The sequence below is a fragment of the Callithrix jacchus genome, chromosome 3 (assembly GCF_049354715.1).
Source record: "Callithrix jacchus isolate 240 chromosome 3, calJac240_pri, whole genome shotgun sequence".
NCBI lineage: Eukaryota > Metazoa > Chordata > Mammalia > Primates > Cebidae > Callithrix > Callithrix jacchus.
The window spans coordinates 144,779,227-144,791,670 of NC_133504.1; the positions used below are offsets into that span (position 1 = coordinate 144,779,227).

The following is a 12,444-nucleotide window of genomic DNA, read 5'->3' on the forward strand; positions in this document are numbered from 1 at the left end:
TATCCAATTTGCCAGTCTGTGTCTTTTGATTGGTGCATTTAGTCCATTTACATTTAGGGTTAATATTGTTATGTGTGAATCTGATACTGCCATTTTGATGCTAGCTGGCTGTTTTGCCTGTTAGTTGATGTAGATTCTTCATTATGTTGATGCTCTTTAGCATTTAGTGTGATTTTGGAGTGGCTGGTACTGGTTGTTCCTTTCTATGTGTAGTGCCTCTTTCAGGAGCTCTTGTAAAGCAGGCCTGGTGGTGACAAAATTGTTTTGTTTTGTGTTTTAGGCAGAGTTTCACTCTTGTTACGCAGGCTGGAGTGCAATGGCGTGATCTCGGCTCACAGCAACCTCCGCCTCCTGGGTTCAGGCAATTCTCCTGCCTCAGCCTCCCGAGTAGCTGGGATTACAGGCACACACCACCATGCCCAGCTAATTTTTTGTATTTTTAGTAGAGACAGGGTTTCACCATGTTGACCAGGATGGTCCTGATCTCTTGACCTTGTGATCCACTCGCCTCGGCCTCCTAAAGTGCTGGGATTACAGGCGTGAGCCACCATGCCCGGCCTGTTCTTTGCTTTATCAATACAAATATTGCCTTCAAAACTATTTATACAGTTACATATTTGAATTTTAAAATCTCAGCTGTATTATTTTGGGTCACATATGTATGTATACAGCCATGTGTCACTGAATGACAAGAATACATTCTAAGAAATGTGTCATAAGGTGATTTCATCATTGTGTGGACATCATAGAGCATACTTACACAAGCCTGGATGGTACAGCCTACTACACATCTATGCTATATGATATGGCCTATTGCTCCTAGGCTACAAACCTGTATTGCACATGACTGTGCTGAATATTACAGACAACTGTAACACCATGGTAAGTATTTGTGTATCTAAACATAGAAAAGGTACAGTAAAGGATGATATTATAATTTTATGGGACACCATTGTAGATACAGGCTGTTGTTGACCGAAAATATCATTAAGCAGCATATGACTATATATGTTCAGATATGTATTATCCAAGTATATCATATACATGCATATGTATGTATGGGATATACTTGGATAATATATATGTGGAATGATATTGTAAAGATATAACTTACCTAGAGATCTCACTACAATATAGTAATGGCCCCAGCAAATGAGTTTACTTACCCAAGATTGTTGATTAGAAGCTGGCAAGGCTGGAACTCAAGCCCAAGACTTTCTCATCCAATGGTTCATGATGTTTCCACTAAATTATACATTCAAAACTGGTGCCATTCCTCACATGTATTGACAGCTACATACTCACCGTATTTAATAGCCCACACAGTATCCTCTTATATAATTAAACTTAATTTGCTTAGCTATTTCTACCTTTGTAAATCATGAGACCGTGCCTTAAAAAAGATGTTAAATTATATAGTCACATCGATGTTTATAAAAAGCAACACAAAGTAATTGCTTCCATAAAGTTGTTTTTCCTTCTCAGATAGACACAGAAGGTCACAATAATAACAGATTTTAAAAAAAACAACAAAAAATTAAACCCCTGTGCTCACCTGATCAGCCCTCGATACATAATGTATTCACACCATCTGTCATGATCAGTGCTGTCGATATCCTAATAAAGAACAGAGAGGAGAATGTTTAAAGCATAAAAAACAAAGCTCTATTCCGCATTGCCAAAGAATGTGTGAGCTACATGATAAATATCCCTTCGTACCTGCTGTTTTCTCTTCCTGGTTCCTACTGATCTTTTTCAGTCCAAATTATTTGCTCATTCTACATATATGTATTGAGCACCTACTATGTGCCCATCTAGCTCCTGTACTACATGCTGGGCAAACAAAGAGGAAGAAGGTCTGGAGAGTGACTTAGGTAAATCAGTGATTACAAAATAGCCCCTGGCTGCCAGCAGCTTTCCAACTCTCTCATCCCCAGCAGCACTGACCGTGCCTTCATCGGTCATCCTCTGCAGGACTTTATGCACACTAGAGACACCAGCATGTCAGGTATCTGTTTTTATGTCTCCATCCTCCCACTCCTGCACAGAGGGACTCTTAATCACTTTTGGTCGCCTGGCACTCAGCATGAAGCCTGGCATTGAGCAGGTGCTCAATCTGTGTTTGTTAAATTGAATCATGGAAATAAGAACATTTTGAGAGCAATCATGAGTCTTTTTGATGTCGAGAGCTTGGGACCAGGGTTATTTTTCATCAGAGAAAGCCAACAGAAACATATTCTTTTCTATCATGTGTTGAGAAAACTATAAATATGAAGCTTTTATTCTGAAGAAGGAAATCTTCATTTTCTTCTTTTTAAATATCTTATAAATTAAAAATATACATGAATTATTACCATTTTTTAATTTTACTATGAACATTTAATTAAAAACACATTTTTAAATCACTAAAAATACACATCACAATTTATTATATAATTCTTTATTTTTTTCTTAAGCATAGTGGTAGACACATGGAGGTGTATTAACTAACCTTTATTGTTTAGAGTACACACATGCATATACCCTTTGTATACATACAAAATTAAAATAAATTTTTAAGATTAAATTTAAAATGTTAATGATGAAGGAAATAAAGAAGCACTGTTCTGGTTTGTCTTGGGAAAATATAAAATTTTAGCTGTAGCACTGGGAATAATAAACTATAAATTGAACTACCATTTTATTTATTAGATTTTTTTTAAAAAGATGCTGGAAAGTTTTAAGACTGCAGAATTTAAATACTCATTTCTTAAAGAGAAAAATCTGTTCATGCAAGCATTAATGATTAAAACTCTTCTCCACATTAATAAACTTCCTTCTAGAGAAAGCAATATCAGAATCCACTGCCAGTCTTGACACAGCTTTTGACCGTGACAGTGGAAACCAAGAGAGGATTAAATGAAAATCAAATCAAATCAAATTTTTCTCCCTCAACACCATGTATATTCCTCACACACACACACACATGCACATTTACACCCACAATGTAAGTATGGCCTTATTAGGATGCAATTTCACCTTAGACTTGCCAAATTTCATCTTGTCTAATATTCGTTTGTGCTTTGTAGGCCATGTACTCCCACATTTCTCTTATTTGATTTTCTACATACAGCCAGACACACATAATCTATGTCATGTAAGTGTGAGGGCTTTGCAGATGCTATCTTCTATTTCATCCTCAAACAACCCTATGATCCCACAGATTTTGCTCTCACCACTTTGCCGATGTGGAACTTGAGGCCCAGAAAGGCTAAGTAACTTGCCCCAAGGTCACACAGCTGGTAAATGCAGCTAGTAAATAATGAGAGACCATGTGACGAGAGAGACACTCAGCGCCAGAGCTCAGATGCATGTGTGAGGCTATCTTAGACCCTCCTGCCATAGGTAAGCCATCAGCTGACTGCACAGGAGAACTCAGGCAAGAACAGAAAACCACCCAGTCAACCCATGGAAGCATGGGAAGATTCAGTTGTTACTGTTTTAAGCCACTATGTTTTGAGGTGGTTTGTTACACAGTAATAAACTGATGCAGTCTCTGTGATTGCACACTTTCCAGGTTTTCCTTTTTCTCTTCTGAACTCCCCTTACTCCCTTTCCTGAAATCGTCTGCCTTCTCTTCTTTCACCTACACCCCCATGATAACCACATTCAATGTGGCTTCATCAGGGTTTTCTTGGGTCTTCCTTTCGTACTTCTCTAACTCAGCAAGCAGTATCACCCACTTCCCCGGCTCAATGCTTCCCTACACGGTTTCCACTCCTTAATCCGTAAGTCTAGTTCTCACTGCCCTTCTGGATTCCAGATCCACATATGTACCTGCCTATTGGACATCTCCATTAATGTCCCACAGATGCCTCAAACTCAGCCCAAAGCTGAACTCATCTTCTTTGTAAAACTTTTCTTCCTTTTGTATTCTCCATGAAAATAAATGTCACTGTCATAAACCCTCTGACTGGAGCCAAAAATCAAGGATCTATCTGTGGCTCCAAGGCTAAGTCATACAAGACAATGCAGGCTTTTTCTTGTTCTCTTGGGATACTCACTATTGGAAGTCAGCTACAAGGCAGGGAGGAAGCCCAAGTAGCCCACGGTGAGGAACCCGGCACCCCAACCCAAAGCGCCAACTCACCACCTGTGAGTCGTCTACTGAGTAGATCCTTCAGTCCCTGGCTGAGTCTCCTAGCTGATCCTGCATGGAGTAGACATGAGCTATCCCCATCAAACTGTGTCCAAACCGCAGATTCGTGAGCAAATAGATGACTGCTGTTGTTTCTACACTCTAATTTCTGCCTATCCAAAAATGCAGAGACTAACTCATCTTCCTAATATCTGCCTTGCCCTTCTTCCAAAGTTATAGTATTTTTAGCTTGGATTATGGCCATCAGGACTAAACATTATACCTCTCGACTTTCTGTACAGCAAGGTATGACCATTAGACTAAATTCCCATCAATGAAATATAAGTAGAAGTGTTAGAGATCAGTTTCTGGGACTTGCCTTTAGAGGGGACTGGCATATCATTCTTTATCATTTCCTCTATCCTGCTAACTAGAACCTAGACTTCTGGTTTGGGAATGGAGGCCTTGTCATATGGAGCCGCAAAATAGAACACAGATTCACCACAGAGTGCCATTCCAGTGCTGATTCACCTGCCCAGACTTTTACATAAAGAAATACACTTGGGAGGCCAAGGAGAGTGGATCACCTAAGGTCAGGAGTTCAAGATCAGCCTGGCCAACCTGGTGTAACCTCATCTCTACTAAAATTACAAAAATTAGCTGGGCATGGTGACAGGTGCCTGTAATCCCAGCTACTTGAAAGGCTGAGGCAGGAGAATCACTTAAACATGGGAGCCAGAGGTTGCAGTGAGCTGAGATCACACCATTGCATGCCAGCCTGCATGACAGAGCAAGACTCCATCTCAAGAAAAAAAAGAGAAAGAAAAAAAGAAAGAAAGAAAGAAAGAAAGAAAGAAAGAAAGAAAGAAAGAAAGAAAGAAAGAGAAAGGAAGAGAAAAGAAAGACACTCTGTTATTTTCTGTTACACTCGGCCAGCAGTGTTGGCTCAAGCCTATAATCCTAGCACTTTGGGAAGACAAGGCGGGTGGATCACCTGAGGTCGGGAGTTTGAGACCAGCCTGAACAACATGGTGAAACCCCATCTTTACTAAAAATACAAAATTAGCCAGGCATGGTGGCACATGCCTGTAATCCCAGCTACTCTGGAGGCTGAGGCAGAAGAATCACTTGAACCTGGGAGGCAGAGGTTGCAGTGAACCAAGATTGTGCCATTGCATTCCAGCCCGGGCAACAAAAGCAAAACTCCACCTCAAAAAATAATAATAATAAATAAATAAAATAATATTACACTCCAAGAAGAGTTAAAGTAGTTAAATCAAGATAAGATGGATAAGCTTTTTTCTCTGTAGATATTATCTAAAGACATGAAGTTGAAAACAGAATGAAAGGCACTAAGACATCTGCATAGGGCATAACTAAACCTAACTATCATATTTCTCATTCTAAATTCATTCATTTGGCATTCTAGTATATATGTATCAGTCTCCTGAGAATTTGATTTGTGTGGCAGTTCCCCAGAACGTGATTATATTTTGGTACACTGACAAATTCAAGTGTGTTAGACCTGAAAAGGTAGAGTAATTCACAATCATCTGCTGTGGCCCTGTCAGCTGATTAGCCATTCTCTCTGTGTGACATTTCATTTTGTCTTTTACTCTCAATGTCATAATTAACTTTCATAATGTGCCAGATTGTGTTTTCTAAACATGGCTACAACAAAAATCTCACTTTCCATATAGTATTCTTATCCTGTGGTTTTCATATTCCTCCCAACAAGAGTTGAATGTGACCAGACTTGTGACAATAGCAGAAGTAACAGTATATGACTTACAAGACTACGTGGCACAATGCAAAATAGGCTTTTTCTGGTTCTCTTGGGATACTCACTATTGGAAGCCAGCTGCCAGGCAGGGAGGAAGCCCAGTAGCCCATGGCGAGGAACCAGGGTCCCAAGCGCAAAGCACAACTTGCGAGCTATAAATCATCTATGAAGTAGATCCTCTAGTCCCTGGTTGAGTCACCTAGCATGGACCAGAAATGAGCTACCCTCTTGAGTTCTGTCCAAATTGCAGATTCATGAGCAAATAGATGATTGCTATTGTTTTAAGCTAGCATGTTTTGTGGTGATTTTCTGTGCAGCAGTAGATACTCAGACTGCATATTAAATTGTTAGATGGGGTTGGTTTTTTTAAAAAAAAAAAAACATGAAAGGAAAAAGAAGCATTTTACTTAATAAATCAGAAATCCTATTAAGATTATGTTACCTTCACATTGCCATGTTCAGTGAGCTGTAGATAATCTCTGGAACCAGGTGCTGAAGTGATATATCCCAGAAATATCACTCGATTAGAGCTACTTTTCAGTAGTTTTGAAACAGCAATAGCCTGCAGTTTCCTATCGAGGTCATCTCTAAAAAATGTAAAAATATGACCCTTTATTTATAAAACAATCTTTAAAAAGTCTTACATACCTCAGTCACCAAAGAGTATCTGCATATAGTGTACAAACCCAGTCATTCCTATTCAGGCAAATGTCTTAACGTTATACAAATGAACAAGACCTAGATACAGTGCTTCAAATGAACAGGCTGACAGACATTTGGCTAAGAACATGCTCTTTCTCCACAAATCATTTAGAGTCAAGTTGATTTAAAGATCTACTCTAAATACAGCATTTGTTCAACTTTTCATCAGAAGAAATTAAATCAATAATGTGAGAACTCACCTTCAGTATTACATATAAAGAATTAGTAGTTTTTTAAAAAAGTAAACAGAGCCAGGAATACTGATAACATGGAGAAGCCTGACATTCACAGAGCATATCAGCCTTATGTAACCTAAGCTCCTTCAACTGAATACTTTTTTTTTTTTTTTTAGAGACAGTCTAGCTCTGTTGCCAGGCAGCAGTGCAATGGTGCAATCTCAGCCCCTGGCAGCCTCAACCTGGGTTCAAGCTCTTCTCGTGTCTCAGCCTCCCAAGTAGTTGGGATTACAGACATGTACCACAACACCCGACTTAATTTTTGTATTTTTAGTAGAGACAGGGTTTGTCCATGTTGGGCAGGCTGGTCTTGAACTCCTGGCCTTAAGCAATCCACACACCTTGGCTTCCCAGTGCTGGGATTATAGGCATGAGCCACTGCACCTGGTCCAACTGAACACTTTCTGAAAGCCCTCTTGGGTCTCCTGCTCAAACACCAGCTGAATATGGTGCTTTTATTATGCTAAGCACTCTAAACCTATAACTAAGATACTTAGGTGGGTACATCTATAGGGGGAGTTTAGAGTCAGTCTGTTTGGGGAAAAATAGGACATCTTATTTTACATGATCCAGCCAGGAAAATAGAAACACCCTAGGTGTTTCAAACAAAGTGAATTTAATATAGGGAATTGGTTAGCTAGGTGATGGGAAGCCAGATAGGAGTTAATGAGGCAATCAGAGGTTAACAACAATGAGAAACCAGTACTACCTCTGCAGCTAGAAGGACAAGAAGAAGAGGTGATATTATCAGAGTCCACAAGCCAGCACTGACTGGTGGGAAACGGAGCTATGAAGGAGGCTTCCCAGAGGAGCTGGGACCATCCAAGGAGGAGCTGGAGCCACGGAAGAGACTCACCTGTTGCCAGAGAAACTCAAGGAAGCAGAGAGAGAAGGGGAGAAATACCCTGGCTTCTCTACTCCCTCCAACCTTGCACTAGTGCCTCCCATTGCCTAAACCTACCCAGAAGCCAGAAGGCAAAGGGACTGTGGGAAATGTATTTCCCTAGAACAGTTACGCAGTAGGCAAACAAGAGCATTTACATAGAAAGGTAGCTAATACATGAGTGTTAAAAGAGGAAAATGACAAAGAAAAATAGAAGGAGATCACCCAGTACTGAGAAGACTGGAGAAACCTTTTTGAGTTAGGATCTCAAGACAGGACTGAGTTGAATAAATATGTGTAAACAGCTGAGGGCTATTAAAAGATGTCTCAAGAAATAGAAGAGTTAAAAGAATGGACATTTGTTAAACCCCTTTGATACTGAATTCTCACAAATGAAGGCAGGTGGTAGCTCTATTTTTAAATGAGGGTAAGTAATATGCCTATGGTTGTTCTCCATCTCCCCTGCCCACATCCATCTTCTGTTTCTCTATGCCCTGCGAGGCTGATCCCTGCAGATTTCATCTCCTGGATTCCCTTCTCTGCTGGTTTCCAGTTAGGTTTGGCCAACTGGAGGCACAGCAGGAGATGAAAAAGTGGGAAAAGGGCAACATTCAGGAATTCCTTCTCCAGTCCCTCTGGCAGTAGCTGCATTCTATGCCAGGTGGTCCCTTGTCCTGGTTCCGGGTCTCACTGGGCTCTGGGAACACTGTTTGCTCTGCCTGTTCCTTCAGCCCTAAGGCAGACAAGGATTTCCCACTGTTACCAGTGTCTGAGTGCCTCGGCCTCTCTTATTTGTTCCATGGGTCCCTCCAGCATCTTGTTAAGTAGTCCTTTCATTAGGTCTGCAATGAATTCTGTTCCTTCTGGTAACTACAACTAGGATTCAAATCCAGGTCTAGAAAATTCCAAAGCCACTGAACCACAGGCAGTGTTTTCAATCCAACATGTTTCAGTAACATCTTACTGGAAATAATCTGTGAACTTGGTTTTACATTTTCTCAGGAGATAAATCTTACCTAGTGATAGTAATAAAAGTAAAAAGTATATGTACGTGTGTGAGGCAAGAGGGCAAGACAGAGAGAGAGAGAGAGAGCTCACACATGCTTTATGTTTTCTTATCTGTTAATATTTTGTCAGTGCAGTAACCCTATAAAGTAAGCTGGAAAAGAGACTTTTATCCCATTTTCAGAGACATGAGAACAGGAACCTACCAAGGTTAACCTGCAACAGGACCAAACCTAGAACCCAGGTTTGGTTCTGTGTCACATGGTGTCAGACTGTGGATTCTGTGTTCTTTCCTCTCTGCATATGATGCATGTTATAGATTTTTTAAAATGGTGATTAGTGGCCCAGTTCAATTACCTAAAATAATATCAATTTTCATTATGGTGTTTGCCTGAATGACTTCTAAAAAATGCTGCTGTTACCTATTTAGTGGTCATAAAAGACATATTTGTGTAGTGAGTACTTTTAAAAATCTTGTTGAATCAGCTAATGACATGCAGAAGCATTAGGAATTACTCATTCCTAACAGGATTTTCACATTTGTATGCCATAATCACTGGAAAATGAAATCTCTAAATATTTATTCACAGTAAGAGTTTGTGTGTCTAGTATTGTAGAAAACAAAGGCAAATAAAACATGTCGTGATTGCATCACAAATTATTCAAGGTGTTAACTCTCCTATGTTGCTCGTTGGGAGGCTGCAGGGTCCTGGACAGTACTTCTGGGTAGTGGCCCAGACCAGTGGTTCCTAAGACAAGGACTGAGTCTAGTTGTGTGCTAGACTGCCCGATAACGTATATCGGGCAGCTTAAAAAATAATTTATTTATCAAACAAGAATCAAGCATCTGACATGTGCTTGGGACATGTCAGATGCTTGATTCATGTTTGATAATAAATTATTTTTTAAGCTGCCTAGCACATGTCAGATGCTTGATTCATGTTTGATAAATAAATTGTTTTTTAAGCTGCCTGGCACATGTCAGATGCTTGATTCATGTTTGATAAATAAATTGTTTTGTAAGCTGCCCGATATACCTTATACTCACAGTTGTCTGATTTGGGTTAGTAATGGCCAGTATTAGTTGAGCACTTACTACACTCATGTACTTTGCATGAGGTAATTATGGGCACAGAACCCCATGCAATAGGTAGGACTATTGCCCCGATTTACAGATGAAAAAACTAAAGCTCAAGGTAGTTAAGTAACTCAGTGAAGGATACACAGCTAGGCAATGAATTAGGATTCAAATGAGATTGTCTGATTCCATGTACTGGAATCTCATGCTTTTAACCATTAAACTACATTGCCTTCTTCCCTGGAGTTACGTATCCTTAATAAGTGTTCACTATTATTGTTACTGCTGTTGTTGTTGTTGTCATTATTATTGAAGCAAATGAGCAAGACAGCAAGTAAAGGATATAGTGTCATGCAGAGAGCTTTAAGTCTGTGGTTAACAGAAAGTGAGAAAATGCAATCCTTCCCTCCTCTTTTCCAAGCACATCCCCATGGCTCTCTTTTAGCTTTCTCTTCCTTTTCCGATCTATTCTTTACATTTTGGGATATATTGGCGGGAATTAAAGGGGACAGGGGAAAAAAGCAAAGGAAAAAAGGGAAGTAGTTTAACTGTTGCTTAGGTTGAGACCTTGCAACCTTAAAACACAAAAGCATCTATTTTTTTTTAAAGATACCCAATGTTAGGTGCGACATAAGGTCAGGGGAATTATTTCTGAATGTCTGTACTTGCTACATGAAAATCACTGGGAGAGACAGAAAGTATGTCTTCAAACGGCTTTTTTTTTTTAATTTCAGTTGGAGTTTCATTCTTGTTGCCCAGGCTGGAGTGCAATGGCACAATCTTGGCTCACTGCAACCTCCACCTCCCAGGTTCAAGCAATTCTCCTGCCTCAGCCTCCTAAGTAGCTGAGATTACAGGCATGCACCACCATACCTGGCTAATTTTTTATATTTTTAGTAGAGATGGGGTTTCTCCATGTTGGTCAGGCTGGTCTCAAACTCCCAACCTCAGGTGATGCACCCACCTCAGCCTCCCAAAGTGCTGGGATGACAGGTGTGAACCACCACACCCAGCCCAGCTTTTTAAAGAGATATGAACCATGTATATCATCCATCCTCCAAACACCCTTCTTATTTCTAAGGAGGCAAACAAGAGTCTGGTTCATGAATGGTTCATATTAATTATATTTGGATGGTTTATTTTATATTTCTTATGCTCTGACTTATTTAAGAAAATGTTCAAATATGCTTTCACATATTCACATAATACTGCTAGAAACAGTGAGGTAACCAGGAAAATAAGAGTAGCAGACACACTGGTTTGTTGAAATAAAACTTACAGTACAACAATGTTGTTGTCTAAACGTATGTCACTTGAAAGTTCTGTGGCCTCTTGTGTCATGAGTGCAGGCAAAGCCTGCATGTATATGTCATAGCACATAGCTCTTTAATTCATCTTTAAATTATTGTAGTTTAGTATGGTAGACTGTAAGTTACATACTTTCATGTTTGCTTTTACAATATACTGCTGGCATTATTCATGATTTATTCCGTATCGTCACTGGTTGTGAACGTTATTCTTTGGGGATGAAACTCATTCCCCACTCTTCATGTTTGCTTGTAGAGGGACTTCCTTAGAAAACCGTCACTGGCCTCTCTCCCCATTCTTTACTTTTTTAGGTGGACTTTTCTAATTCATTAAGTTTGAAATTAACTGCACGTGCTAGTCTCAAATCTTTCTTTTCTAGTCTCCCTGGAACCTGCCAGTTTGCAGACAGGCTGTTTTCTGTCCTCTTCTTTCCATCAGGGAGAGAGCTTGCCAGGGCAGGCAGAGTAGGCCCACCATTTGGGGGGAGTCAGTTTCATGTGTATTTGGGGATGTATTCGCAAGTCCATATGGGCACTTAAGCCAGGTTGTCCAAATAGGCTTATCAGTATTCAAAGTGAAATTTTGATCTCCCTCTGCCAGATTCCTCTGCCTATCTGTTGTTTGTGAAAATATGAGGGAGAGGAGAGATGTCATTCAATACCCTCAAATCCCAACAGTACTTCCATTTGTAGCAGTAATCCTGTAGGAAAAGGGAATTCCTTTTTCTGTTGTCTGGTTGCTGTGTGGTTGCAAGCACTCGCAGCCCTGGATTTAGGGCCACCTACGCCCTGGCTGTGTGTCTGCTCCTGGTTAGACAGGTTGTCTGACCTCTCTCAGCCTAGTTTCTTCACCTACAAAATGGGGCTCTAATAGTGCTTACCTTACACAAAGTGAAGATCAAACAGTAATGCACTTTGGACAGCACCTGCACAGGGAATTGACTGTACAGCTGAGTAACTGCAGACTAACGCAGCCTGTCCTTACACCAGCACTAACAGCTGCCTGCATCTTAAATGATTCTGTCCGACATTTAAAACTAGCTACACAGGGGAAAATACTTTGGGAGGTAAAAAACAAGAAAATGAGAAAGGTGATTTCATAGAAATCAAAGTAAATTGTTAATAACATTTCTTGGCATTCGTGTAATATTAGGTAGGCCAAAGAAACCCACTCGTGGTTCCCAAAGTGTGTCACGACAAAATCCACCAGCTTGCCCGAAATGTTAACTGTCAGTGTGATGGCTGGTGCAATCTCGCCCTCTGGTGACGGAAGAAGGTGATGCTCAGATTTCACAATTGGGTATCTTGACAAAGCCATAATCCTGTATTGGAA

The 12,444-nt window shown here is 40.1% G+C and overlaps 1 protein-coding gene across 1 annotated transcript in view; it reads right to left on the reverse strand.

Moving 5' to 3' along the window:
* CWH43 (cell wall biogenesis 43 C-terminal homolog) overlaps positions 1-12,444 on the reverse strand; it is a 72,317-nt gene that overhangs the window by 19,511 nt on the left and 40,362 nt on the right. Inside the window, exons 12-14 of the mRNA XM_002745854.5 lie at positions 12,284-12,433; positions 6,343-6,487; positions 1,556-1,617 (exon numbers count right to left, since the gene is read on the reverse strand). Coding sequence (XP_002745900.2) covers positions 1,556-1,617; positions 6,343-6,487; positions 12,284-12,433 — 357 coding nt within the window. The remainder of the gene's footprint in view (positions 1-1,555; positions 1,618-6,342; positions 6,488-12,283; positions 12,434-12,444) is intronic.